Below are 27,768 nucleotides of genomic sequence, written 5' to 3'. Positions count from 1 at the left end.
GCACTTCCCCCAGTGGGCTCCACAGCTCCTGCATTGGAATCACTTGGGTGCTGGGTAAAACACGTACATTTCTGGCCCTTCCCACTGACCTTCATTTTATAAAACAAAAAAGCTGAGGTGCAAAGACACTACCCAACTCATTCCCTGTGGCAGGACTTGGCCCAGAACTTGCTCACCTGACGGCGCTTGGGATCCATCTCTGCTGGGAGGTAGGGGTTGAGGGAAGGGGTGTGGAGCAATAGGAGGAGCTTTGAAAATGTAGGTATCTGGGCTCCGCCTTAGTTTCAGGGGACCAGTCTTCATGGTGTGTGGCCCAGCCTCATGCATTTTTTGCAAGTTCTACTTTCAAGATACACAGCCTGATTTAAGAACTGTCCAATGACTTACACTTCCCAATCACATTTTGTCCATAAAATGGAAACTGAGTTGAAAGGTAGCAATTCAAATACAAATTAAACATAATACAGTAATTATTCATGAGTAATCATTTCTATTGACAAGCTTGTCGTCAATTTCTAGTCACCTAACAGTGAAAGAGTCTGGGGACAGGCTAGGCATTAATGGGATTTATTCTTAAATCCGTTTTCCGTGACTCCATTTTTGATCACGGTCCACAACTGACCAGAAGACATGGCAGAAGCTCTCTCTGCCTTTGGTCCATGGGAATAGCCCAGTGAGGTGAGGCTCCACTTGTTTACAAAGCAGACAGTTCAATGTCAGAGTTTAAAAAAAAGCAAAGAAAAGATTCTATATCCTAGAAATGACACTAGTTGAGCAAGTAAACTGAAGACACGCCAGTGAATTTGAGTTTTTGAAAAGCACAAAGTGGGTGACCTTCCATACCTAGGGCCTTTCAGACTTTTCAGGACCTCTGAACAGTGAGACTAAAGAGGAAATGTGAAGAAAACTTTGTCTCCGACTGGCAGCAGCATGAACTTGGGTGGCCCAGGCAGCAGTGTCAACCATGCAGCAAAGCCCTGGGCCCGCAGGAGAGAGAGAGTGAGCAAAAGAAGACCTTCTGTCCAGGTCTTACTCTGGAACTTTTATTCTCAGATTGTAATTTTAACAAAAACAAGCAGTGGCGGTAGGTGGGGAGAGGAAAGCTTTTCCTGGGTTTGCAGTCAAGGCCCTAGGAAACCACAAGTACTCATCATGGCCTCCTGCCTACTTGATGGATCCGAGACACTGGAGCTGCATGTGCACAAATTTAAGTCACCTATTAGCACAAGCCAGGAACACCCTTCTATGGAGGCATTTGATAAATATACTGAGCGGACACGTATTGGACATCTCTGTCCCACCAGAACCTTAACAGCAAAATCGGCACCAAAATCACGTTTTCTTAGAAGGGGATGTTAATCAGAGAATCACATCTATGTCCTCAGGAGAAAACACCCCAAAGAGACTTAAAATCACTCAGATTTTTTTTCTTTTTATATAATAGAAGATAGAATTTTGGTTAATGTTTCATTTCCCAGTGAAGATGACCATAAACAAAACTTGTCGTCGACCTTAGACTTTGCTTTACTGTCAGGTGGGGTGTATCTGAAGATATGGGAATCTAGGAGCTGAGGTGACTTATTTAGTCACATCCATAGTAAACACTAGTATCCACCAGTCCCTCCAAAGCAAACATGACAGCTCTGAAGTAGGACTTTCAGGTAAATGTGTTTAGTAACAAGAGACACGTTAGTCATATCCAATATCGAGAAAGACCCTTTGCTTTTTAGACAAATACATGGCAGGGTGAAATCCTGAGTGAGAGGAGAGGAAAGTCTTTCCTAACATGAAGCAAGATCTTGCCTTGACCTGGAGTGAAGGTGTGTACATGGCCAGCCTGCCCCAATCTCTAAAACCTCACTAGAAATGTAATCAGTGGAGAAACCTGATTTACCAAAACTCTTCCAGAGACAATGCTGTTCAATTAAAAAAAATTTTTTTGCTTACATAACACTTAAAATTTCTGGATGCCAAATGCCCTCCCACACAATTTTAAGTTGACATCTAAAATTTTCATCATAAATAAAATAGTTGCAAAAATATATATTCTAGCATACTGTAAACATTGACACTTAAAAATAAACTATGAGGTCACTCTTGTAAAGATATCCAAGAAATGCTAAACATTATAGTGACGTGATATCCACCATCACCCATTCAAAAGATACATGAGCATGCTCTTAATAGTAAAAATTGTGCTTTTCCTTCTTTTTCTTCCTTGAAGTAATATCTTCTTTCCACTTCTCCCAAAGAATCTTAACTTAATAAATTTTTGTTTTGCTTGAAAGTCTTCATCAATCTCTTTCTAATACTTTGCTGCAATCATTAGATGCTCAAAATTGAAACTTAAGAAGCCTTTAAAATTCCCTATGACCAGAAGTGTCACGATAGGTATTTAAAATCTTCTTCTGGACTGACTGATCATTACAATTATTACTGGTGCATAAATGATAAAAATTATATAAACAGAGTACACATTTTGATAAACATTGAACATAAATTTCTAGCTATATTTCGGAAATGCATTTCTTAAGGGGATGGAGGGCAGGAGATTGGGGTGCCTTTATCGAATGCAGCTTAGCCCGACACCTCCATTTTGAAAGGTTCTGTTACTTGGTTGGGGGGGTAACTCTGGGGACAAGGCACATGGTAGGGTTCCAAACGGTGAGAGGTGTGGCTTCCTTCTGCAATGTGGAAGAAGGATCCTTGTGAGAGGTGAGGAGGTGTGGCCATGGACAGCCAGGAGGGACCAGCAGGACGCCCGAGCGCGCTCAGGCGGTTATGTTCAGGAAAGAGGACTCATCTAAGCCGAGAATCTCAACTTTGAGGCCCTCATAACAGTCTGTGTTCCTCGCAGAGTCTAAGGAACGTTAGACTGTTCAGAACCTCCCCGTCCATCCTACCTCTCTGCCCTCTCCTCCAAGTGAGAGCTGAGCACATTATTTCCCCCGTTTGTCCAATTTATCTTTTCAATTTTCTTTTTTTTTCCTGTGGTACAGAAGTTTAAAATTTTCTTGTATCTTACTGTATCAATATTTTCCTTTATAAATTCGGGGATTTGTGCCCTGATTAGAAAGGCATTTCCCACTGGAAGAAGTACCCATGCTTTTTAATAGACCTTTTATGGTTTAAGTTTTCTACGTTTAAATTTCTCAACCATTTGAACTTTGTTGGGTGGAGGGGAGAGAGGTACATAAGAAATGAGGTAGAATCAAGTGTAATAATTTTCCCAAACAACTGTTTGTCATCATCAAACCATGTAACAAACAATCTTTCTTTTTTCCTACTGACATAAAACGTCACTTTTACCATAAAGTCCTATTTTTATTTGGGTCCATTTATGGAATCTCTGATCTATTCCACTGACCTGTCCATTTCTCCTCTCATTCAAAATGGATTTAATTACCATGACGATTGAATTATTCAAAATACACTTTAATATGGCAGAACTAGAGGCCTCATTTTCCTTCTTTTGCAGAAGTTTCCTTGCTATTCTCAAATGTTTATTTCTATATATTTGACTTGGCATTACATTTTCACAAGATTGAATCTTTTGATCCCAGTAGAGTTTAAAAAGTATTCTTCACATTGATTACCCACATAGTTTTCATAAACTACCACCTACAGATTTTATTTTGGTTTCTTCTGTAAATGGGACTTTTCTCTCAATAATATTCTCAAACTGGTTACTATTTTTTTGAAAGGAAACAAATGATTTTAGACAAACTTTACAACCTGCTTCTTTTCAAATTTTCCTGTTGTTATAAGAATTTATCTTGTGATTTTTAGACACATAATCTTATAATCTTCAAGTAATGATAACTTTGCCTCTTCCGGGTTCCTTGAACTTATCTCTTCCTCTTGTGTAACTACATTGATTACGCCTCCAGAACAATGCTAAACGTCAGTAGTGATAATGGGTCTCCTGACACTGTTGTGAATGTTGCTGGTGTTTCACTACTGAGCATGATGCTGCGTTTCCATCTAAGAGACAAACACACTGGTGAGCCCACAGGCCCAAAGTGAATTTGCCGTACAGTTAGGAAACAGCTAATTCAGTCTCCTCACCCACTGTGACAAACATCAGAACAGCAAACGCGGTGGACCCGGGGTTCTTCCTCTTCTCTGTACTCCGATCACAAGTCTTATTCTGCTGGGCTCACCCCACCTAATCAGGGTCAGGTTCTGCCCCAATGTGGGGTTCCCCTATCTGGAGCACCACCCTTGTAGCCCGGGCTTCTATCAGAAGGTTGGCTTGGGTGGGTCCTCTTCAAGTTTTTTTTCTCCCCATTCCCCGAATATAAAAGGAAATATTCCTGTAAAAGGTGGTTTGGAAGCATACAGGACTGCGTGGGTCAGAGAGGTCCTGGACCCAGAGCTTGTCCCCTCAGATGACTCTGTCTTATTGATTTTCTCATTCGTTAAATTCCTATGTATGACTGCAGATGACCAGCTCTAGGCATCTAGGGATCTTTTGTCTCCCGACTCTCATTCTGTTACAGGTAGAAAATCACCAAAATGGTGAACTCCAGCATGGCTTTTTAAATTCTCTCTTTCTTTTTGGGGCAGGGGTGGGGGGGATCCTTTGGTAGAATGTGGAAATCATCAGGAAGAGGATTCTACCTCCACGGCAGTTTTTTGCTGCTTCTGCCCACTCTTTCCCGTTCTCTCTCGTGCTCTATGAGATATTATTCAGGATTCCAATTCCTCACTTCTCCTCCCCTAATGTTTCTGTAGAAGGTAGACTTGGGGACTGTGGACCTGCCCCAGGGAGATTCTTGGAAATCTCTGTCTGGTTCTTTTGCTGAATGCCAGCTCTAGTCTTCATTTAACATTGCTTGAATATTTTTGTTTTGCTTAGTTTACTTCTTTAAACCTATTTGTTGCTCATATTATTAGGAACTTGGTTTTGTTATGGCATCCTAAACTGGAATCTTCTCTAAAAAGACAAACAACCCAATCAAAAAATGGGCAGAAGACCTAAATAGACATTTCTCCAAAGAAGACATACAGATGGCCAAGAGACACATGAAAAGATGCTCAACATCGCTAATTATTAGAGAAATGCAAATCAAAACTACAACGAGATATCACCTCATACCGGTCAGAATGGCCATCAGCAAAAAGCCTACAAACAGGGGCTTCCCTGGTGGCGCAGTGGTTAAGAATCCGCCTGCCAATGCAGGGGGCACAGGTTCAAGCCCTGGTCCGGGAAGATCCCACATGCTGCAGAGCAACTAAGCCTGTGTGCCACAACTACTGAGCCCGCGCGCCTAGAGCCCGTGCTCCGCAACAAGAGCAGCCACCGCAATGAGAAGCCTGTGCACCACAACGAAGAGTAGCACCCGCTCGCCGCAACTAAAGAAAGCCCACGCGCAGCAACAAAGACCCGATGCAGCCAAAAATTAATTAATTAATTTAAAAAAAAGATACACACACCCCTGTGTTCATAGCAGCACTATTTGCAATAGCCAAAACATGGAAACAACCAAAATGTCCACTGAAAGATGAATGGATAAAGAAGATGTGGTCCATATATACAATGGAATATCACTCAGCAATTAAAAGAATGAAATAACGCCATTTGCAGCAACATGCATGGACCTGGAGATTATCATACTAAGTCAAGTAAGTCAGAGAAAGACAAAGATATGATCTCACTTATATGCAGAATCCAAAAAAAAAATGATACAAATGAACTTATTTACATAACAGAAACAGACTCACAGACTTAGAAAGCAAATTTATGGTTACCAAAGGGGAAAGGTAGGGGGAGGGATAAATTGGGAGTTTGGGGATTGACATATACACACTACTATATTTAAAATACATAACCAACAAGGACCTACTGGATAGCACAAGGAACTCTGCTCAATATTCTGTAATAACCTAAATGGGAAAAGAATCTGAAAAAGAATATATATATATGGATATGTGTAACTGAATCAGGTACACCTAAAACAAACAACACTGTAAATCAACTATACTCCAATATGAAATAAAAATTAAAAAAAATAAACACAACTGAGGGACTTCCCTGGTGGCACAGTGGTTAAGAATCTGCCTGCCAATGCAGGGGACACAGGTCCGAGCCCCGGTGTGGGAAGATCCCACATGCTGCGGAGCAACTAAGCCTGTAAGCCACAACTACTGAGCCCGTGCTCTAGAGCCCATGAGCCACAACTACTGAGCCCATGTGCCACAACTACTGAAGCATGCGCACCTAGAACCTGTGCTCCACAACAAGAGAAGCCACCGCAATGAGAAGCCCGCGCACCGCAACGAAGAGTAGGCCCCGCTCGCCGCAATTAGAGAAAGCCCGCGTACAGCAACGAAGACCCAACGCAGCCAAAAATAAGATAAATAAACAAAAATTAAAAACTGGAATCTTCTATACTTATTTAAACTGGTAACTTCAAGGCTGAAGTAAAAGCTGAGAGTGAGCTCTCTGACTTATGTTTCCTGGCATTTGCTAAAGAAATACATTTTTATTTTCAGGACAGTTGCCCTTACCTGCTGCTTGAGTGCCTCCAAAGATTCAAATTCCAATCTGGCCAGTTTCATCTGGATATGCCGTGGCTTATCAGGTATGGCAAACGCAAGGATGAACTTCAAAGCCAGGAGTGCGTGCTGAAAACAAGAAAGAGCACACGTTACAGGGACACATTAGACCATGTGGGCGAGGAGACAAATTAGCACCTCAACACCGTGATCCTTCTCGTTAATCTTGGGTCACTTCTAATTACTGGCCTGGGATGTATCACAGATCAACCAGGTCCATGAGTTATATTTAATCCATCCCACTGTGGCCCATTCAAGAATTATGGACTTACTTTGCTTTATTCTTTTAAAATCAGTTATTCCCTTAAAATGATACCATATGCTACTCTCAGTGAAAAATAAAGTTTATTCTGAGAAGTCTCCCACCAAATGCTTTTTTTAATGCATGTCTTAATCCCCAATGTATTTAGTGTGCAACGTGTGCAGAGCCAAACGTTGCTCTTTGTGTAACAACATCCTCCCCTGTGCTGTACTTCAGGCTGAGTTACGTGGAACGTGCATGTGCCTTTTGGTGCCTTGTATCCTCTGCATCCCCAGTAGTGTCTGGTGCAGTTTCTTTCATGAAATGACAATCAATAAATATTGATGAGTTGATCGACTGTAAAGTGCTACCTTGTGTTGCGGACTCCACATATTGTGAGGCAGAAATGTACACAGAAATGTAGAGTGTATCCTTTATATTATGTAAAACGTATCCTTTATAGCATGGGAAGCTTAGAACCTGGCTATTTTATTTCCCTTCTACACCAACACCACACAGAGGTTTTCTAACATAATAATATGAGGTTTATAATTATGCTTCTTTCTCTGCAGAAATAAGCCAACAGGACTGCTTCCCCTGGTAAGCCTGCTCCTCAGATGCACAGCCTCGACTCGATGTTTCTCTAATTCTGCCTCCATCCTGTGACCCAGGATCAAGACCCACAGGAAGCTGAATGATCCTTAAAGTTGCCTCTTTGATGACAGCATGAATTACTAAATATTAAAGGCTGGATAATACATTTTAAAGGTAGGAAATAATTAAAAGGCATTAAGAAAATCAGTGAAGGAGATGGAACAGGCTGTAAGAAATGTTGCATTGAATTATTGACAGAAAAGGAAGACAGCTGAAAAAAAACAAGTGAATTCCTTACTGTGATATTTTCAAAAGGGGGATGAAGGATAAATAACATGTGGACATCTCCTGGGAGAAGCATGAAATAATGAAGGAAATCAGCATCGTGCCGGAACAAGCAATAATTCAATACAAAAACTTGAAAACCGGCAGAACCCCAGGGAAGGCCAGGCACTGCCTGGTATTAGCAGGAGATCTGGAGCGGACCAGGGATGGGCAGTCTTAACTGAAATGTGACTACCAGGACCAAAGAAGGCACTGGAAGATACTGATTCGGTGTCTATAGTGTGAAAACAAGAAGAGAAAACAGATGACATCATGTGTTATAATTCTGAACTAAGTGAACTGAATTAACAGGAACCTGGAGATAATAAAGAACAAATGAATAACTTAGAAAGAGCTATACTGTGTCATTATATCATTCCACTGGAGCACTGAGATATAACTTTATATAAGACTTCAACTCTTCAGTGGAACTGTTAGACAAGAAATAAACAAATTAGTGAATGGAAAGAAATACGTATTTTTCAGAAACTGTGTGTCCTCAAGTTGCCAGAGCCCCACCATGACCCGGTCACTGGCCCCATCCCATCTCTCCTAGCAAATCTGTCCCCATTTTCTCTTCTCTGGAGTCTCAGGAGGAATTATTGAGAAAGGAGACCCCGTCAAGCACTTCCCTTACAGGGGACCTGTAAGATGTGTCAACTCTTGTTTGGGAACCAGGACTGGCTACTGGGTGACTGGGCAAGGCTGCCACAGGCCTCGGTGCTCATAGTTTCCATAGGAAATGTTCATAAAGCTCTCTTGAATTGAAAAAACGTTGGTATTCATTAGACAGTATTAGTTAAAACAGGAAGTCATTTTAACAGGGTTAAAACACTTATGCAGCAACGAGCTCTTATGAGTGGTTCTCTACGGTTTACTTCCCCCCAAATATTCTATAATAAATGCTTTTAAAAGCCCATATGGAGAGAAATCATTTTCTTTGGAACTACATTTGCAAAAAAGTTCCTAGCAGACCTGCTTATTTCAAGCTTTTCACATCCCACGTAACAACCCCAGGGTCACGCTCCTTGAAGAGCCCCGCAAGCTGCAGAGCCGGCACTCTTCACTGGTTCCCACACCACCAGAAGCCAGCAGGGCAGTAGCCCTGTGTCCATCGCTCCATTCATGACTGCTGTGCTGGCCACTGCAGCGAAAGGGCTGATGTCCTGGCGCACAGTCTAGGTGGGGAGATGGGTAAGGACAGGCCATCACAACGCCACGCGGGAGTATTACTGGCAGGGTACACACGTGAGACCACGAGCGCTTGGACCAGCAGGTCAGAGAGGGCTTCCTGAAGAAATAAGTTTGAACAGAGACATGATGGATGAGAAGGAGTTAGCCAGGCAAGGAGAGGGGGCTGAAGTGCTTCCAGAGAGAGGGCAAACGGACAAAGGGATGGGGGCTGAAAAGAGAGGGGCTGCAGAGGCAACCAGGAGCCCGGGGACACAGGCAGCAGAGGAGGCACTGAAAGCATGAACACAGGAATGACTCAATCAGATTTCTCTGTCTGTGGCAAGGGGCGTGGACGAGTGTGGAAGTGCGGGCAAGGGAGCAGGGTGACCTGAGTGTGCGTTAGAGCAGTGGGGCTGAAGCTCCAGGAGTGCTGGAGGGCTCATTAGCATCAGGCTCGCCAGACCGCCACGCCTCATGCACTGAACTGCTGAGCACAGGACGGGGGGCAGGCCAGAGGGGAGAAGGGGTCTGCGCGGGCTGTGGATTTTCAGACGTCTACGGAGTGTCTGAGTGGACACGTCCAGCACGCAGTACGGTAGCGGAGTCAAGGAGGCAGAGATTTGGGTCACTGCTGTATGTGTGTAAGTGGCAGATAAAGCCATGGGAGTGGACGAGATTTGCAAGGCTGTGTGGTGAGAGAGAGGAAAGACGAGATGGCAAGACGATGGCAGAGGATGGAAGTGGGGGAACCGAAACATGCATGACGAGCGAGGGAGAGGGGCCAGCAAGAAGCCTGATAAGCAGCAGGCGGCAACTGGCAGAAATCTAGGAGGTTCTGGAGTTTCAGAAGCAAAGGGGAGAGAAAGAAGCCAGTCAAGGAGGGTGTCGGAGGGTCAAGTACATGAAGCCTGAGGGGGAACATATAGGTTTATCCACCCGGAGGCCTCTGGTGACCCTGGTGGGAGTGGCTTCGGCTGAGTGGTCGCAGAAGCAGGACTCAGTGGGCTGGGAAGGGACTGGCAGGCAAGGCTGGAGGAGGGAGGTGCCGACCACAGGGTTCAGAGAGTCTTCCTGCAAAGGAGGGGTGAGGGACGAGGGGGCACCTGGACAGAGACCTGTGCTGGCCAGGTGTTTGTTCTTTAAAGGTATAAGTCCTAAACATGTTGAGATGTTTTGGGGATGGAACCAAGAGAATGGCCAAAGGTGAAGCTCCTGGAAGAAGTTCCAAGGCACAGAGCCAGGCTGCCGGGCCAGGCAGGGGCTTAGCCATAAACCATCAGGGGGTCTGATGTGGTCCCTGTCCAGGAGAGAGAGCTGACCACGAGGGGCAGAAGCAGTTAAGGGCACTAATTTGAGACTTAAGAATTTTAAAACACATTTATTGCTTAGAATATGCAATTCAATACTTAAAGTGAGGAAGGAGAGGTGGGAATTACACATCGCGTTCTCACTTTTCTTTCGCAGAGCTAATCGCAAATCATCATTAAATATCCTTTCCTCAAAACAGGTAATCATAATCTTCAGTAGAAAGAAAAAAGTGTCTCAGAGAACAAAATACAAATGCCAACTTCATTAACCAGATTGGAAGGAATATCAACATCTTCACATGAAATTTTGTCTGGATGGTGGCACTCTGGGCAACCTCTGTATCTTTAGTCTTTAACAGACATGCGTTACTTTTGTACGGGGTAAAAAACACTTATGTGAAAAAGAACGCAGGGATTCCACTCATTTAAAAATCGAACTACACGTGCCCTGCCAGGCTCCTAACCCACCTGGCCACCACTGCCCACATGCCCAGTAAACAGACCCAGACCAAACAACCTGCAGCTCAGAGAGTCTGCCTTTTAATCGGGAGTCCAAGAAGCTGGCAAAAGGAATCACACATTCTGCAAATGACGGAGCACAATGATGCAGGGCCAGACTGCTTCAGTGGTGGCCTTCTCCCGCCTTACCTATCAAAACCTTGTCACACTGATTTTTTCCCCCCACTTTGCTACACTCTCAGAAGTTTCACCAATTTTAGGTTTATGTGGCGTAACACACACCATCTTTAAAAAGGGAAAATATTCTGGCAGGGTTAAGAAGCATCACCATTCACAGATTCCTGTTAATTAATTAGCTGGGGTTAGCAAACACTCTCTCTCTGTACTCCCCCTCCCCAATAACCTGGAGACCTTGGGAGTGGGGCGGGGAAGGCAACACAGGGTATCAGCTTCAAGGAAGAGGGGTAAAGAGAAGCAGAGAGGAGCCAACATTGTCTGAATGATCAGGAAAGGATACATTACCCCCCTCTTTCTTCTTAGTGGGTTCTTGTACCCAGGATCCGGAATTCAAGTTGAGCATCATGATGGATTTAAATAAGCTTTTGTAGTCTAGCCTAGAAACCTAAATAACATTTATAGCACTGTGCTTCAAAAGATTAATGTTTAAAATCTCGTTTATATTTTTCATACAGAAAATCTGTTTCAAGGCTGGGAACTACTTTACACTAACTGAACAGAGGAAAAAAATTGTGAAAAGAATTTTAGCTATTTTTACTTGTTTTCATAAATAAGAGAAAGCCTAAGATAAAATACAAATCTGCTCAGATTTGAAGAAAAACACACTCAAAATGAATAGCTGGATTGGCTTTTCATAGCCTCTTTATGAAAAGAGAAGACATTTTATGGGCCATGATTGTGATTCTTCACCAACAATCTTCCTTTAGAGTGAAACTCACAAAATTTATCCTAAACAAAGTAAAGGAGAAGAGAAACAGTGAGGGGTGGGGTGGGGAGATGGGCAGAATTTTTAAACTAATAAATACAAAGAAGTTGGCTACCCATGACAATATAGTTCAGGTAATGATTACAGGGCGTCTTGGTTGGGAAAGGGAAAAAGAACGGGACCCGAGGAAATTGACACTCAGAAGCTACATGTTTTCTGGTGCCAGCGGTAAAGTACTGCCCACTCCACCATCACTGTGTCGCTCACCTGTGGTCACTGCAGGGCTGTCAGACTCTTGGGAGTCTCGTGCCAGGTGCACAGAGAGTGAGAGGAACCATTTTATTTTAAAAAACTAGAAAATTCATGATATGATCAACAGTAGCAGCTGTGTTTGTAGCAGTGTGTCCCCAACCCTGTCTCTTCTGAAATAGAATATGCAAATTAGAGTTGAATTCATGGAATTCTGAAAAGTTAATTTGATTTCTACAGTGGTAGGTCTGCCACATTACCTCTTTCCATTCAGAGCTCACTGAATAAAAGAAAAGTCCTTCAGAAAAGCATCCTCTGCTGATTATCGGACAAACTAAATGTGAAGGTGAAGTACCAATTAATAAGAAATGATTAACGAAGCTGAGACTGAAAAAAATTATGGAATTAGGCTCTTAAGGAAAAAAAAAATCAGGGATTTTCATTTTAAGATGGTAGATCAAGCATGCACATGTACTTCTTCTACCTCCCCAGGGTCCCCTGAAATGACAGAAATATAGTCTAAAAAGAACAAGACTGGAAAACAAGAGAATTTTCCAGAACTTCTGAATATAGAACTTATGGAGTGGAAAGTGCTGCTCAAGTCTCCTGAGACAAAGGCAGGTCCTCCCAAAGGAGCCTCAGAAGAAGATGTCAGATTCAACCCCACAAAAGGAAAGGATTGGGGCAGGGAGTCAGCACCAAAGTGAATGCATTAAAGAACTACCTTCAGAAAAGCTGGGGCCATAGGAAGCCCTTTCTCATGCCACCTTATAACAGACTGACTGCAAGTTCTACTTGCACTAAAGCCAAAAACCTGCCCTTTAAAGAGAGCATGTGATCTTCTGGGAGAGTTCCTTGTGTGGGGTTGCCAGGCCCAAGAGAGAAGCTGAGCCTAAGGTCATACCAGACTCTTATTTAAAGAATTGGAGACCAGAGTGATGTCAGCTGTATGACAGGATAGGAAGTCCCAAACCTTGTTCCCCCACAGAGACACTGACTTAAGAACAACATACAGTCCAAAAAGCCTTCGTGAGAACTTCAGAAAACAGCTAAGAAGCTACAGTACTCTAGGGAAGCACAAAGCTAAAAACAGCTGCTTTAGAATGAGTAAGTGAGTAAGAAAAGCTGTTGGATTTCACCTATGATAACCTTTCCTCCAAGCTGGCACAGCTCAGCACAATTGGGAGAAAACACCCAACTTGTGAATAGAGACGTGTAACGTACATTCAATGTACGTTCCATCTTTTCAAGGGACTTCCCTAGGAACTGGTTTCTGTCTCATTAGACTCAGGGCACTGGAGAGGATCCTGCATACTTTGGATGCCTGGGGGGGGGGGGCCAATAAAAACAAAGGAGAGATTGCTGAAATACCAGAGAACCTGCAGTACTGAAGACAGAGACCAGAGGGAGGAAGAGATTACAAACTCCTAAAAAAGAAACCAGCAGACTTCCCTAATTGGGAAAATACATGGCACAAGCCTAGAAAAGACACATCTCCAGAATGTTTGAGACATTCCCAGAATCTCTAGCTGGGCTGACTGATGGAGGTCTTTGCCTGTATGAAGCTAGTTTGTGAAGACTGGGAGAGATGGCTGTTTTTTCAAATGCCCAAATCTCAGCAAAAAAATAACAAGGAACGCTAACAAACAGAAATATGACACAATAAAGGAAAATAATAAATCTCAAAAAAAGACCCTAAAGAAACAGAAATCTATGAAGTACATGACAAAGAATGCAAAACAATCATCTTAAAGAAGCTCAATGAATTATAAGAGAACACAGACAAGTAACCAAAATCAGGAAAATGATGTGTGAACAAAATGAAAATACCAACAACAACAAAAAAAGAACTAAACAAATTCTGGAACCGAAGAATGCAATAACTGAATTGAGAAGTTCACTATATGGGTTCAACATCAAACTTGTTCAAGCAAAAGAAAGAATCCATGAACTCTAAGACAGGTCACCTGAAATTACTGAGTCAGAAGAGCAAAAAGAAAAACGAATCAAGAAAGATGAAGAAAGCTCAAGATACTTAATGACATCAGCAAGTATTACCAATATATGCATTATGGGAATCTCAGAAAGAGAAGAGAGAGAAAGAGGGAGAGAGCTTATTTGAAGAAATAACGGTCAAAACCTTCCCAAATGGGAGGAATGAATTGGACATCCAAATTCAAGCAACTCAAAAGACTCCAACTCAGATGAACCCAAAGAACCCCATACTGAGATACACTGTAATCAAACCATCAAAGGACAAAGAGAGAATCCTGAAAGTAGCAAGACTGTGTCACGTCATGTACAAGGGAGCTACCGTAAGATTATTAGAAGAGTTCTTAGCAGAAAAAAATATAGGCCAGAAGGGAGTAAGATGATACATTCAAAGGGCTAAAAGAAAAAACCTGCCAATCAAGAATACTATATCCAGCAAAACTGCCCTTCAAAAATGAAGGAGAAATAAAGACCTTTCCAGATAAACAAAAGCTAAGGGAATTCATCACCACCACATCTGCCTTGCAAGAAATATTAAAGGGAGTCCATTAAGCTGAAAGGAAAGAATGCTGGACAACAACACAAAAGCATATAAAAATATAAAGCTTTCTGGTGAAGGTAAATAAATAGACAAATACAGTACACAGTAATGGTGGTGTGTATATCACTTTTCATTCTGGTATAGAATTTAAAGGATAAATTCATAAAAATAACTATAACTATAAAATTGTGTAATTTGTGACATCAATAACAAATTGAAGGGGAGATGTAAAAGAGCAGACATTTTGTACATGACTGAAGTTTCTATTATTTTAAAATAGATTACTATATATACTATAAGATGTTTTATGTACTCTCCATGGTAACCACAAAGAAATACCTATAGAAAACACATAAAAGAAAAATGAGACAGAAATCAAAAACAAGTCACTACGAAAAAAATCAACAAAACACAAAGGAGTGCATCAAGAGAGGCAAAGGACAAAATAACTATAAGATATACAGAAAAAATGAATAAAATTGCAATAATAATTTTGTTACTACCAGTAGTTACTTTAAATGTAAATAGATTATATTCCCTGATCAAAAGACATGATAAGCTGAGTGGATTAAAAAAACAAGATCCAGGGCTTCCCTGGTACAGTGGTTGAGAGTCTGCCTGCCAACGCAGGGGACACGGGTTCGTGACCCGGTCCGGGAAGATCCCACATGCCGCGGGGCGGCTGGGCCCGTGAGCCATGGCCGCTGAGCCTGCGCGTCTAGAGCCTGTGCTCCGCAACGGGAGAGGCCACAACAGTGAGAGGCCCGCGTACCACAAAAAAAAAAAACAACCCCCAAAAAACAAGATCCAACTAAATGCTATCTATAAGAGACTCACTTTAGATGTAAGAACACATGCAGGATAAAAGTGAAAGGACAGAAAAAGATATTACATGCAAATGGTAACCAAAAAATAAAAAGAAAGGAAGCAGAAGTGGCGATCTTGTATCAGACAAAATAGACTTTAAAAGACTGAGATAAGAGACAGGAGCATTATACAATGATAAAGGGTCAATTCACCACCAATAATTATATATTGTTAACATTGGAGTACCCACATATATGAAGCAAAAGTGGACAGAATTGAAGGAAAAAGTAGACAATAATGCAATAACAGTAGGAGATTTAAGTACTCCACTCTCAATAATGGATAGAGCAGCCAGACAGAAGATCAGCAAGGAAACAGAGGACTTGAAGAACACTATAGATCAACTGTACCTAACAGACATGGACAGAATTCTCCACTCAACAAGAGCAGAATACACATTCTTCTAAAGCACACATGAAATATTCTCTAGGATAGATCCCCTATTAGGCTACAAAACACATCTTAACAAATTTAAGAACATTGCAATCATATCAATTATCTTTCTAGACAACAATGGAATGAGACTAGAAATCAACAGCAAAATGAAAACTGAAAAATTAAATAAGTGAAAATTAAACAACAAACTCTTCAACAACCAATGGGCCAAAGAAGAAATCAAAAGGGAAATTAGAAAATATTTTGACATAAAAGAAAATGAAAACACAATATACCGACACTTATGGGATTCAGCAAAAGCAGAACTAAGAGTGAAAGTTATTGTCTTAAACGCCTTCATTAAAAAAGAAGAAATATCTCAAATCAGCAACCCACTTTATATCTCAAGGGACTAGAAAAAGAAGAACAAACTAAACCCAAAGTTATCAGAAGGAAGGAAATAATAAAGAGTAGAGGGACTTCCCTGGTGGTGCAGTGGTTAATAATCCACCTGTCAATGCAGGGGACATCCCTGGTCTGGGCAGATCCCACATGCTGCAGAGCAACTAAGCCAGTGTGCCACAACCACTGAGCCCACACTCTAGAGCCCGCAAGCCACAATTTCTGAGCCGCGTGCCACAACTACTGAAGCCTGTGTGCCTAGAGCCCATGCTCTGCAACAAGAGAAGCCACTGCAATGAGAAGCCCGCGCACCACAACGAAGAGCAGCCCCCGCTCGCCGCAACTAGAGAAAGGCTGCATGCAGCAATGAAGACCCACTGCAGCCAAAAATAAATAAATAAAATAAATAAATTGATAAAAAAAGATTAGAGCAGAAATAAATGAATTAGAAAACAAAAAGCAATAGAAAAAAAATCAATGAAACTAAGAGTTGGTTTTTTTGAAGACCAACAAATCAACAAACTCTTAGCTTGACTAACAAAGAAAAAAAAGGCTCAAATAACAAAAATCAGAAATGAAAGGGTAGACATTATAACTGATGCCAGAAATAATAAGGATTGTAAGAGACTACTATGAACAATTATATGCCAACAAGTTGGATAACCTAGAAAAAAAAATGGATAAACTTCTAAAAACATACGAACTACAAAGACTGAATCATGAACAAATAAAAAGTCTGAATAGATACAGAACTAGTAAGGAGATTAATCGGTAATAAAAAATCTCCTAGCAGAAAGCCCAGAACCAGATGTCCTCACTTGAGAATTCTACCAAATATATAAAGAGAAATTAACACCAATCCTTCTCAAACTCTCCCCACAAAAAATTGAAGATAAGGGAGCACTTCCAAATTCATTTCATTCTCTGAAGTCAGCACTACTTTAATACCCAAACCAGACAAACTTACTACAAGAGAAGAAAACTACAGACCAATATCCCTGATGAATAGTGATGCCAAAATCCTCAACAAAATGCTAGCAAAGTGAATTCAGCAGCACACTGAAAGGATTATGCACCATAGCCAAGTAGTTTTTATTTCTGGAATGCAAGGATGGTACAACATATGAAAAGGAATCAATGTTATATAACACATTAACAGAATGAAGAAAAAAACATGATCATTTCAATCGACGAAGAAAAAGCATTTGACAAAATTCAACTTCCTTTCATGATAAATACAATCAACAAGAAGAAAATAAGGAAAGTACCTCAACATAATAAAGCCCATATATGAAAAGCCCGTAGCTAACAACACACTCAATGGTGAAAAGCTCAAAGCTTTTCCTCTAAGATCATGAACAGACAAGGATGACCTCTCTCACTGGAAATCCTAGCCGAAGTAATTAGGCAGCTGCTACAGAAAACAGTATGGAAGCTAAAAACAGAATTACAATATGATACAGCAATCCCACTTCTGAGTATATATTCCAAAAAAAAAAAGGAAAGAAAGAAAAGAAAATAGGATGTTGAAGAGATATTTGCATAGCCATGTTCACTGCAGCACTAATCACAATAGCCAAGAAGTAGAAGCAACCTAGTCCATGAGTGGATGAATGGATAAAGAAATTGTGGTATATACATATGGGGGAATATTATTCAGCCATTTAAAAAGAAGGTAGAGAGTCTCAGTTTTGCAAGATAAGAAAGCTCTAGAGATCTGTTGAACAACAATGAGCATATTGTTAACACTACTGTACTGTACACTTGAAAATGGTTAAGATGGTAAATTGTATGTTATGTGCTTTTTCCACAATTAACAGACTCACAGGTCAAAAACCCCAACAATCCCCCCTACCAAAAAAGAAAGCCAAACAAGGAGGGGTACTGCTGCCCAGGACGGCAGATGCTCAAGTTCTTCAGACTCAGAGTGAGGTCAGTCAAATCCCTGGGTGGCCAGTCTGTTCCCAGCTCATGAACCTCCCAGGGACTCTCCTCATGTATTGATAGAATCTCCTAGCACAGGGAGCCCTTCCGAGGAACAGATCTGCACACCCAGGCTGGCAGAGGGAAGCCGCAGCAGCTCTTCGTCTCACCATCCCAACCACCAGACAGTGTCACAAAGCTGAGGACCACAAATGCCATGGCCAAGATGAACAAACAGAGCTAACCTCGAGGACAAAAGCAGACATTTGGAGAGCACATAAGAACTCAAAGTTTACTGCCCACATGTGCTATATGAAAAAGAAAATTACTCGAGGAGTTACTCCAGGAAAATGTAAATGGAATCTAAGACAATGACAGGGAAAATAAGAAACACAAGCAGCGGACCATGACTTATAAGAGGCTAAAAGAAAACAAACCCTTTGGATTTGAATGCTTACAAGGTTCTCCTTTAAGAAGCAAAGTGTTAATCCTAGGATTATATTTCCTTCTCTTCAGGTTCAATCATGCTAATGGTTAAATAGTATCTAATATTCATAATATTATAAATGTTCATTCTTCTGTTTTTATCACCAACTGGGAGACAAATCATAGCCAATTATAATTTGCAGTGTAAACGTAATAAAAGAGCCAGCAAAAATGGGGAGAGGAGAGGGCAGTGGAAGACAAAGGAAGATTAACTACGTTAACAGCCTCATCTTCAATGAGAGGAGTTGACAAATCAAGAGACACATGTTTTAAGTGAAGTTTTTAAAGCTATAATGCCACTTGCAGCAACACAGATGGACCTAGAGATGATCATACTAAATGAAGTAAGTCAGATAAAGACAAACACCATATGACATCACTTATATGTGGAATCTAAAAAAAAAATGATACAAATGAACTTATTTATAAAACAGAAACAGACTCACAGACATAGAAAACAAACTTGTGGTTACCAAAGGGGGAAGTGGGGGGAAGGGATAAATTAGGAGTTTGGGATTAGCAGAAACAAACTGCTATATATAAAATAGATAAACAACAAGGACCTACTGTACAGCATAGGGAATTATATTTAATATCTTGTAATAAACTATAATGGAAAAGAAACTGAAAAAGTATATGTGTGTGTGTGCGTATACACGCACACACACACACACACACAGAGCACCAAATCACTTTGCTGTACACCTGAAACTAACACTACATTGTAAATCAACTATATTTCAACTTTAAAGAATGGTACGGGGGAGACTGTTTTTACTTTATTATACTATTTGGACTTTGTGATATTGCCCTCCATCCCCATATGTATCCATTACTTCCCTAAAGAAAACAAAATGATAGATTCTCTTAGTCTGGTGCAGGGTCAGCAAACTTCTTAGAGGCCCACAAAGTCAGTATTTTAGGTTTTCTTGCCGTATGTCTCCGTCACAACTATTCAACCCTGCCGTTCCATACAGTGTGAAAAGCAGCCACAGTTGATACATAAAGAAATGGGTGTGGCTGTGCGCCAACATCACGCTGTTAAGAAGCAGCCAGAGCTCTGGTCCTTTGGCCAGAGTTTGCTGTCCTTTGGTACAGGGTGCGTAGAAAGACTGAAAACTCTAGTTATTTAACCAATTAATTCATATGAATGTTTGTCAAAAGATGAGAAAGCCTCACAAAATCTGCCTTTGTCTCGATAACACAAATGAATAGGAGCCTTCTCTGGAGTTTCAAAGAAGGCTTCTCGCAGCATCTTCAGGCCCTAACCCTGACGAGTCACTGCCAGACCCTGAGAGACGCAGCATCTGTGACACCAGCACACTGTGCTCCTGATCAGGCTCTGCGCCAGGTGCGTGGAGGATGCACACACACGGCAGGACTGGGAGACGCCGTCATCACAGACAGCCTGGGCCTCTGCTCTTATCCACATGGCTATTTCCCAAGATCAGTCAAGTGAATAAGGAGTTGGGCTTAAAAGGTTAATGGAAAGTTGAATCTAAAGGAAGTGTACAGGGTAAAAAAGCAATAGGAAAATGTTAGGAGAGCCAATTAAAACAGAGAGCTAAGAGTAACTGATTACTATAAAAACACGAAAAAATTTTTACCTCCTCTTCTTCTATCTCACCACATAATGAAACAGTGGTTTGAAAAAAATGTCAATTAAACTAGAAGAACACAAGGAAATAATTTTAAGGGTTACAAATAAATTAAGCTGAATGCCTCACCAGCTCTTCCCTTTAAAAATATAATCTCCAGGACTTCTCTGGAGGCACAGTGGTTAAGAATCCACCTGCCAATGCAGGGGACACGGGTTCGAGCCCTGGTCCAGGAAGATCCCACGTGCCACGGAGCAACTAAGCCCTTGCACCACAACTACTGAGCCTGTGCTCTAGAGCCCGCGAGCCACAGCTACTGAGCCCACATGCCACAACTACTGAAGCCGCGCACCTGGAGCCCGTGCTCCGCAACAAGAGGAGCCAGAGCAATGACAAGCCCACGCACCACAACGAAGAGTAGCCCCCTCTCGCTGCAACTAGAGAAAAGCCCGTGCACAGCAACGAAGACCCAACGCAGCCAAAAATAAATAAATAAATTTATTTTTAAAAATATATATAATCTCCATTGTAGGCATTTGCTAACAGAAGAGGCCCCTCACTGGTGAAGGACACTGAGTGATGAGACTGTCATTTGTCACTGGGATGATGAGAAAGCTAGCTTTCAAGGCTTTGGCAACCTCTGTGTCACCAAAGAAAACATCTTATCCAGCCTTAAGGCTTGTTGCCCTTGAAGTGATTAACTTGAATTTAAAGGCTCTTTCAGCTTCCCTCATCTCTAAAATCTGTGCATTCCTGATATGGCAGCAGGCGTCACTACCCACCATAAAGCTTGTAAGCTTGTTCTCCTCCCGATCGGAGGCACATTTCAAGCCATTTCTAGGATAGATTTGATGATTGTGAAAGGAAGTGCAACCTGTAGGAGGGTTATGTTTTACTTGGAGTTTGTTTTGTTTTTTTCAACAATTATTTTGATCACTTGACAAACAAAAAATCAAGCCACACTTAACAACTGTGTGCCTGGGAATGTTCTCTAACTGAGGCCTGTGAAGCAAAGTGATACCCTGAGATTGCGGTTTCACTTACTTACTGTACACTTACTTTCACTGTACACTTACTTCATTTACATTAAGTGGACCATCAAGTGAGAATTTAAATCACGCTGGAGAAACACACATTTGTAACCTCTAAATCATAAGCCACAGAGGCCAGCCACGGTGCATGCCAGGGATCATAATAAGGGTGGTGGCTCTCCCGCAGTGCAAGGACACAAAATCAGCCTCCTGGGGTCACCTGCCTAATGCTTGGCTGGTCAGTGACACAGCTGATCCAGGAGCCCTGCCTCCTCACCTGACCCCACCAGGCAAGGAGGGCAGGCTCAGGAGACCAGATGGTGAAGTCTTGCAGCAAACGAGTGCAGTCTGGGGCCAACTGAGCTGTCCCTTCCTCCCTGGTCTCCCCAACCACTGTTTATATTCAGACATATATAGGTACAGTGGACACTGGAAGAATCTCTGAAATTGAAAAAAAAAAGTCTTCAAGGCTCAATGGCAATGGGGATCTCAAGCCACACGTACAAGAGGGGAGGAAAGTTCTTCCCCTTCACCCTGGTGGTGGCAGGATGTGTTCATGGCTACAGTACATATGTGACATGAGCCTGTGACCCCTGAGATGGTTCTTCATTCACAGACTGTCTGCTTCCTTCCAAGTCTTTGTTTTCTTTATAGTTTTTTTTTTCCCCCTTCTAATGTAGATGCTGTGGCCATGGGAACAACTTGTCCAGTACAGAACTAAATGAGTTAATAACTAGTTATATTTAATCACACTTCCTTGAGTCCCAACTGTAAAGTAAAGATAGGCATTTCTGGGTTTCCCTGGTGGCGCAGTGGTTGGGAGTCTGCCTGCCGATGCAGGGGACACGGGTTCGTGCCCCGGTCCGGGAGGATCCCACGTGCCGCGGAGTGGCTAGGCCCGTGAGCCACAGCCGCTGAGCCTGCGCGTCCGGAGCCTGTGCTCCGCAATGGGAGAGGCCACAACAGTGAGAGGCCCTCGTACCGCAAAAAAAAAAAAAAAAAAAGACAGGCATTTCTTTGACACTACTGGGCTTAAGTTCTATCCCATCTCGTTTTGCTTTGAACCAGCCTGAATTTGCCAATGCCCTGTCTGGACTTGGCCTCTGAAATGTGTCCCCTTCAGGGGCTGCTGCTTCTATCCCCTCTCCGCCGGGGTCCCTGGAAGGTTCATGCCTCTTCCATGTCCCCCAGAACATCGTTTTTCTTTATTCCTACCATGCTCCAGTCCTTATGAAGCTCAACTGGGTATGTACAGGACACAGGCGCTACAGCTTCCATGTAAGGACTCCCTGGTGGACAGTGATGCCTGTTGCCATGTCTGCTATGCAGAGATTTTAGAGCTGAAACAATCTGAGAGAGTCTTTAAATTAAAGTCAATCACTTCAAGGGCAAGAAACTGACCTTCAGGGACTACATGTCAGGGCTGAGAGCCAAGTTCTAGATTCTTCATTTTACACGATGCTCTCCCCACGTGACCCTGCTGGTGGTGCTCTGTGAACACACACGGTGGCCATGGGAAAGCACACGCTCGGAGGTCAGGCGGACCTACGTGCAGACACCTCCTGCAGGATGCTGTGCACGTCATTGAGCCATGGGAGCCTCACTTTCCTCGTGTGACACAGCACTGTCACACCCAGTATGTGGTGAGTAGTCAACACATAGAAATGCTAATTCTTTCACTGAGGTATAATTGACATATAACATTATATTACTTTCAGGTGTACAACAAATGATTCGATATTTGTATACACTGCAAAATGATCACCACAGTAAGTCTAGTTACCATCGTCATCATACATAGTAATGAAGTGTTTTTCTTATGCTGAGAACTTTCAAGGTTTACTCTCTATGCAGTAAAGTATTATTAACTATTGTCACCATGCTGTACCTCAATCACATCCCCATGACTTACTTATCTTATACCTGGAAGTTTGTGCCTTTTGACCCCCTTTAACCTGCCTCTCTGGCAACTGCCAATCTGTTCTCCGTACCTATGAGCTTGGTTTTGTTTGATTCCACATATAAGTGAAATCATATGGTATTTCTCTTTCTCTGACTTATTTCACTTAGCATAACGCCGTCAAGGTCCATCCATGTTGTCACAAATGGCAAGATTCCATTCTTTTTTATGGCTAAGAGTATTCCATTTGTGTGTGTGTATACACCACATCTTCTTTATCCATGCACCTGTCGATGGACACAGGTTGTTTCCATATCTTGGCAATTGTAAATAATGCTACAATGAGCACAGGAATGCATGTGTCGTTTCGAATTAGTGTTTCCGTTTTCTTTGGAGAAGTACACAGAAGTGGAATGGCTGGATCACACAACAGTTCTATTTAAAAGTTTTTGAGGAAACTCCATATTATTTTCCATAGTAGCGGCACCAATTTACATTCCCGCCAACAGTGTAGGAGGGCTCCCTTTCCCCCATGTCCTCTCCAGCATTTACTGTTTGTAGACTTTTTGATGATGGCCGTTCTGACCGGTGTGAGGTGACACCTCACCGTGGTTTTGATTTGCATTTCTCTAATGATTAGTGATGTTGAGAACCTTTAATGTTCCTGTTGGCTGTCTGTATGTCTTCTCTGGAAAACACGTCTATTTAGATCTTCTGCCCATTTTTTAACTGGATTGTTTTTTGCTATTGAGTTGTATGAGGTCTTTATATTTTGGATATTAACCTCTTACCCGATATATGATTTGCAAATATTTTCTCCTATTCAGTAAGCTGCCCTTTCATTTTGCTGATGGGTTTCCTTTGCTGTGCAGAAACTTTTTAGTTTGAAGTAGTCCAATCTGTTAATTTTTGCTTTTGTTGCCATTGCTTTTGGTGACGAATCCAAATAATCATTACCAAGACTGATGTCAAGAAGCTCACCACCTGTGGTTTCTTCTAGGAGGATGCCACTCTCTTTTACAGTTTCAGGTCCTAGATTCAAGTCTTTAATCCATTTTGAGTTAACTTTTGTGTATGGTATAAGACAGTCTGGTTTTATTCTTTTAAATGTGGCTGTCTAGCTTTTCCAAAACCATTTATTGAAGAGACTGCCTTTTCTCCACTGTATATCCTTGCCTCTTTGTCATAAGTTAATTAACCACATGTGAATGGGTTTATTTCTAGGCTATCTGTTCTGTTCCACTGATGTGTCTGTTTTTATGCCAATACCATATTATTTGATTACTAGAGCCCTGTAATATAGTTTATAAGCAGGGGCTGTAATGCCTCCAGCTTTGCTCTTCTTTCTCAAGATCGCTTTGGCTATTTAGTCTGTGAGATAATAGAAAATATATATTTGGTCTCTGTCTCTGGTTCCTGGCACAGAGCTACTTAAACCCTTATAATTTCCTAAGTGATAAGAACACTAGGAACATCTCTTTTTCAAATATTGGTCTTTGACCTCTGTTTTTGACACAGAGCTCCTAAAGCCCTTGTAGTTTCCTAGGTGACAGGAGTGTCTTTTCCTCTATTGAGGTAACTCTGGGTGGGCTCCTGGATGTGGGCTGGTCACCAGAAAGGCCAAGCTAATCTTATAAGATTGAAATTTTCAACCCCACCTCCCATGCTCTTGAGAAGACAGAAGGGCTGAAAATGGAGTTAATGATCTTTCATGCTGACGTGATAAAGCCTTCCTAGAAGTACAGTGTTTGGACAGCTTCCAGGTTGGTGAACACATGGAGATGCTGTGAGAGTGGGTACCCAGGGAGGGCATGGAAGCTCCACACCCCTTCCCACATACCTTGCCCTATGCATCCTTTCCACCTGGATGGTCATCTATATCCTTTACTATAGCCTTTCATAAGAAACCAGTAAATGTAAGTAAACTTTTCCTGAGTTCTGTGAACCACTCTAGCAAATTAATCAAACCTGTAGGGGGGTCGTGGGCACCTCTGATTTATAGCAAGTAAGTCAGAGGTACAGGTAACAAGCTGGACTCGAGAATGGCATCTGAAGTCCAACCTGGGCTTGCGACTGGTGTCTGAAGTGTGTATGGTGGGACATCCTGTGTGACTGAGTCTTAACCAATGAGATCTGATACTACCTCTGGGTAGACAGTGTCATAACTGAGTAAAATTGCTTGGTGAGTGGAAAAACCTCCACGTATTTGGTGTCCAAAAGTGTCTGAAGTGAAGTGTTTTCTGTGAAGGTAAAGGAGACACACAAGAAAGAAAGTAGGGAAGAGCTGGCTTTTTCCCTATACATAAAGTAGAAGACTGAGGGTTTTCCATTACAGGGTCTTTTGTGGTTCCATATGAATTTTAAGATTTTGTTCTATTTCTGTGAAAATGTCATTGGTATTTTGATAGGGGTTGCACTGAATCTGTAAATTGCTTTGGGTAGTATTGGGACAGGCTGGGACCTGGGACCCTTTGCTGCAGTGCTGCAGTGCTTGCACCTGGACAAACATCTTCTCGAGCAACAAAATAAAGAGATTATAAGGGACTAAAAACAACTGCGTACATGCGCAGTTGGGGCAAATTATGGACAAAAAGATTAGAAAAAAAAGACCAAAAATCCCAACTGCCACTTCTGAAGAGCACTGAGCAAAAACAGGGTGTCAGGAACAAAGGCAGGGTACTGCGCACACCCCTTGTACACAACACCACCGAAGGGTGGGCAAAACACCTAAGCCCACCCTCTGGCCCGACCCCTGAATACAGCCCCACCCTCACCCATGTAAGGAATCAGCTCACCCGCCCTCAGGGAGCAAGCAAGGGAACCTGTCACTTGTTTTCGCTCCCTCCTGCGGTTGCAGGAGCCCCAGTAAAGCCTTGCCTGAATTTCTTGTCTGGCCTCTAGTCCATTTCTATTGATTGGGGAAGGCCAAGAACCCTGGTCTGCATCAGTATGGACATTTTAACAATATTAATTCTTCCAATCCAGAAGCATGGAATATCTTTCCATTTATGTGTGTCTTCTTCGACTTCTTTCATCAATGTCTTATAGTTTTCAGCGTACAGCTCTTTCACCTCTTTGGTTAAATTTATTCCTAAGCATTTTGTTTTTCTTGATGTGATTGTACATGGGATTGTTTTCTTAATTTCTCTTTCTCATAGTTCATTATTAGCGTGTAGAAATGCAACAGATTTTTGTATATTGATTCTGTATTTTGCAACTGAATTCGTTGATCAGTTCTAATAGTTTTTTGCTGGAGTCTTTAAGGTTTTCTATATATAAAGTCATGTCATCTGCAAACAGTGACAGTTTTACTTCCTCCTTTCCAATTTGGATGCCTTTTATTTCTTTTTCTTGCCTAATTGTTCGAGCTATGACTTTCAATACTAAATTGAATAAAAGTGGTGACAGTGGGTTTCCTTGACTGTTCTTCATCTTAGAGGAAAAGCTTTCAGCTCTTCACCATTCAATATGATGTTGGCTGCAGGCTTGTCATATATGCCCTTTATTATGTCGAGGCATGTTCCTTTTATCTACTTTGTTGAGAGTTTCTATCACAGATGGATGCTGAATTTTGTCCAATGCTTTTTCTGCATCCACTGAGATGATCACATGCTTTTTATCCTTCATTTTGTTTATGTGTTGACTGATATGAACCAACCTTGTATCCTGAAATAAATCCCACTTCAGCATGGTGCATGATCTTTTTAATGTACTGTTGAATTTGGTTTGCTACAAGGATTTCTGCATCTATGTTCATTGGGGGAAATGGCCTGTAATTTTCTTTTCTTGTGGTGTCCTTGTCTGGTTTTGGTATCATGGTAAAGCTGGTCTTGTAAAATGAATTTGAAGCATTCCCTCCTCCTCTTCAATATTTGGAAGAGTTTGAGGAATGGTATTAATTCTTCTCTGAATACTTGGTAGAATTCACCAGGGAAGCTGTCTGGTCCTGGACTTTTGTTTGTTGGGAGGTATTTCATTACTGATTCGATATCCTTACTAGTAATTGGTCTCTTCAGATTTTCTATTTCCTCATGATTCAGTCTTGGAAGGTTGTATGTTTCTAAGAATTTATCCGCCTCTTCAAGGTTGTCTGATTCGTTGGCACATAATTGTTCATAGCAGTCTCTTATGATCCTTTGTATTTCTATGGTATCAGTCTTCTCTTTCATTTCTGATTTTATTTATTTGAGCACTCTTTTTCGCTTCATGAGTTAAGCTAAGATCAAAAAACCAGCTCTTAGTTTCACTAATCTTTTCTAATGTCTTTTAGTCTCCATTTCATTTATTTCTCCTCTGATTTTTGTTATTTCCTTCCTTCTACTAATTTTGGGCTTCAAATTTTCTTCTCCTCCTAGTTCCTTTAGGTTTAAGGTTAAATTGTTTATTTGAGATCTTTCTTGTTTCTTGAGGTTGGCCTGTATTACTATGAACTTCCCTCTTAAAACTGCTGTTGATAATAGCCCATAAATTTGGGTATGTTGCATTTCCACTTTCATTTGTCTCAAGGTGTTATTTGATTTCTCCTTTGATTTCTCTGTTGACCCATTGGTTGTTCCATAGCATGTTGTTTAATCTCCATATATTTGTGATTTTTCCAGTTTTCGTTTTGTAATTGATTTCTAGTTTCATACCACTGTGGTCAGAAATGATGCCTCATATGATTTCAAACTCCCTAAATTTATTAAGAGTTGTTTTGTGGCCTAATGTATGATCTATCCAAGAGAATGTTCCATGTACACTTAAGAATGTCTATCCCCCTGCGTTTGGATGCAATGTTCTTTATATATCTATTAAGTCAATCT

The 27,768-nt window shown here is 41.6% G+C and overlaps 1 protein-coding gene across 2 annotated transcripts in view; it reads right to left on the bottom strand.

Annotated features, from left to right (window-relative positions):
* Window positions 1-27,768, bottom strand: part of ANO10 (anoctamin 10) — a 229,383-nt gene that overhangs the window by 51,317 nt on the left and 150,298 nt on the right. For both annotated transcript variants that reach the window (XM_029242432.1, XM_029242433.1), the window contains exon 12: window positions 6,514-6,630. In XM_029242432.1, the coding sequence (XP_029098265.1) occupies window positions 6,514-6,630 (117 nt within the window). The remainder of the gene's footprint in view (window positions 1-6,513; window positions 6,631-27,768) is intronic.

This window comes from Monodon monoceros, unplaced genomic scaffold (assembly GCF_005190385.1).
Source record: "Monodon monoceros isolate NGI ecotype Baffin Bay Population unplaced genomic scaffold, NGI_Narwhal_1 Super_Scaffold_3, whole genome shotgun sequence".
In the NCBI taxonomy this organism is placed as follows: domain Eukaryota; kingdom Metazoa; phylum Chordata; class Mammalia; order Artiodactyla; family Monodontidae; genus Monodon; species Monodon monoceros.
The sequence above is the reverse complement of the archived record's forward strand: the minus strand, read 5'-3'. Positions and strand labels throughout refer to the sequence as shown.